Source organism: Ochlerotatus camptorhynchus, unplaced genomic scaffold (assembly GCF_037179485.1).
Source record: "Ochlerotatus camptorhynchus isolate MF236.1 unplaced genomic scaffold, CSIRO-AGI_Acam_v1.1 ptg001083l, whole genome shotgun sequence".
Taxonomy (NCBI): domain Eukaryota; kingdom Metazoa; phylum Arthropoda; class Insecta; order Diptera; family Culicidae; genus Ochlerotatus; species Ochlerotatus camptorhynchus.
Genome location: NW_027041486.1, coordinates 1 through 2,594, shown reverse-complemented (window position 1 = coordinate 2,594; position 2,594 = coordinate 1). Strand labels below are relative to the sequence as shown.

At 46.1% G+C, this 2,594-nt stretch overlaps 1 protein-coding gene across 1 annotated transcript; it reads right to left on the bottom strand.

The window, feature by feature from the left end:
- Positions 1–232: 232 nt before the first annotated feature.
- LOC135716044 (uncharacterized) lies at positions 233–2,523 on the bottom strand. The gene is made up of 3 exons (XM_065238892.1): positions 2,224–2,523; positions 1,351–2,037; positions 233–1,084 (listed from the first exon to the last, which is right to left on the bottom strand). Exons 1-3 carry the CDS (start codon positions 2,521–2,523, stop codon positions 233–235), a joined length of 1,839 nt encoding a protein of 612 aa, XP_065094964.1.
- Positions 2,524–2,594: the final 71 nt, after the last annotated feature.

Below are 2,594 nucleotides of genomic sequence, written 5' to 3'. Positions count from 1 at the left end.
AGGTAAGTCCCGTTGTTACCACATTGAGCAATTTTCGCTGTGTGGGGTGGTCAGGCGGAGACACTCCTTTGCCGAGTGGAGCAAAAGCAGCAGCAGTAGCAGAATAGGTGGAGGGGGAACAAAAGTAAAGAGGAGCTACGTAGGTAAATGCAGTCGAATCATTTTCCGAATAATGGAATTCACCGAACACCTGCTACTCTTTAATACTGTCGTGTTCTATCGCAACGTTCTTTCAATAACGTCTAGACAAGAGACCTTTCAGTATTACAACATCCGCAGCGAGAGGGTAGTTGTGACCATCGTCTTCGGCAAGCTTGATGAGCACCCGCGCAGCTTGGTACGGCGAACAAGCAAGTCCATAAGTCACCGTTTTCAGCTGATAGACTTGCAGTGGCATAGATTGTTCCCGACGCCATACGATCTTTAGATACCGCCGATCCTCAGGATGCACCCACATTTGGCGAAACATTTTTTCCGCGTCCGCATTGAAGACGTACTGCGGCATCCGGAAATTAAAAACGCTGGATAGCAGTGGTGGTTGTACAGTGGGGCCAGTGTGAAGAATATCGTTGAGAGAAAGGGCACTGGATCCTTTGCTGCTAGCGTCAAAGACAATCCGAGTTTTTGTCGTGCTGCTTTCTGGCCGATGAACGGCATGGTGCGGGAGGAAATACTGCGGGCCCGCGACACGAGAACCAACTTCCATATGCCCTAATCGTTCATAGTCGTCCATAAACTTTACATATTCGTCACGCAGATCGTTGTCTCGAGCGAACCGTTTCTCCATAAACAGAAAACGTCGTACTGCTTGGTCGTAAGAGTCTCCTAACAGCGGGACCATGGACTCCCAAAAAGGAAGACGTACAATGTACCGCCCAGTAGTATCGCGTGACACGGTTTGAAGAAAGTGTTTTTCAACATCCTGTTCTATCTGGTTGAGAGTCTTTCCGACATCGAAATTCTCGATCTCCCACATCTTCTCTAGTTGGGTATTTAAATTTTGATCAGTGGCAACATGACATGCCACCGTTCTGATAGCGCTTGTTGAATATTTTCCACAGACCACGTAACCGAGCACAGTTTTCTGCAAAATAGGGTAATTGTCAGCCAAAACCATTTGATGCGATTCAATAAGCGAGAAGAATAATTCGGCCCTCACAATCATATCGACTCCATTACTAATATTAAACTTTGGATCTGCTAATGGTAAATTACGTGGGATGCTCCACCGCGAGATATCAACTGACAACTTGGGAGGCTTACTGTGAGTTTCGGGAGAACCAAGCAATCAATATCTTGCACGAATTTTCCGAAACGAGATGCAAGTGAAAGCTGTACACAGTAACGTACACTGACCATTGCTTGACCAATGCCGCTCACGGGTAGATTAATAAAAGTGCGCTTCAATCCCAACTTCTGACACAAAGACTCTGATACGAAATTGGATTGTGATCCACTATCGAGAAGGGCTCTGGCGTAGTGACCAATACCATCAGCATCCTGTACTCGTACCATCGCAGTAGATAAAAACACCATCGCATCTCGTGGCTTGTTGGATAGAGTGGGCGACATCACGGTATCGTAAGAGCAAGAGGGAAGTGGTTCATTAGACTCGGACCGATCTTTCGAGTAAACCGACGACGAGGGAGAGAAGCTACTAACGGCGAACGACTGCAGAGACGATACAACTACCGACGATCCCGACGACGACACGTTTGCCTGTGGTGAATTACGCGAAGGCACCACCGACGGTGCTACCGATCCCGAAAACGAAGTTCCTGCCAGAGGGAAGCTACTGTCTGATGAATAAACAGCTGTGCATGTTGTTGAAGTAGAAGGCCTTTCTTCCACAACGCTCGGGACAGATGCAATTGGGGGTAGGTGCAGTAAGCTATGTTGTTTCTTTGCACACGTCCTGCATAGGCTACTGCGGCAGTCTTTAGCCAGATGTCCTCCTCGCAAGCAGTTTATGCAAAGTTGATGTTTTTTGACGAAATCCAACCGATTGTTTGGTGATAGTTTCAAAAAGGCCTCACACTGAGAGATTGCGTGAGTCTGTTTACAATTGGGGCATTTAACTACGCTCTCAGAGACAATGTGAGAGGATGATTTACCTCTAAATGGCTTTGTTGGAATTGCTGTATGTAGACTGAGGTTTGGTTTGCACATTTGCATTCGTTTTTTTTAAATAAAGCTCATCAAATCTTTATACTGTGGAACCACATTGTCATCACAGTGCGCCTCCCAATCCATCAAAGATTTCTCATCCAGCAGACTACTCAAGCGCTCCACTAGGAACGAATTCCAATTTTCCGAAGTGATAGCAAATGACGAAATCAAACGAGATGCTTCACCTTTCAACGCGCTACGTAAATAGTGAAGCTTTTGATTGTTGGAGTGTTCTAAGGATTTGAACAAGTCGCGGAACTCGATCCATTCATCCGATTTTCCGCCGAATTCGGGAATTTTGATCTCGGGAAGCTTCACAGATACGGAATGGTTAGCAGGGGGTACATTTTGCATTGACGGACGTGGGCCATATCACCGATATCATTGAAAGCTGCTGCTTTCACAATTAACTTGATTCGAATTTT

Coding starts and splice junctions, on each gene's coding strand:
- LOC135716044 (XM_065238892.1), bottom strand. CDS start 2,523: ATGCAAAATGTACCCCCTGCTAACCATTCCGTATCTGTGAAGCTTCCC. Junction 2,038..2,223: donor AGGCGCACTGTGATGACAAT/GTGGTTCCACAG, acceptor GCAATCTCTCAG/TGTGAGGCCTTTTTGAAACT. Junction 1,085..1,350: donor TTGGTCAAGCAATGGTCAGT/GTACGTTACTGT, acceptor CCTATTTTGCAG/AAAACTGTGCTCGGTTACGT.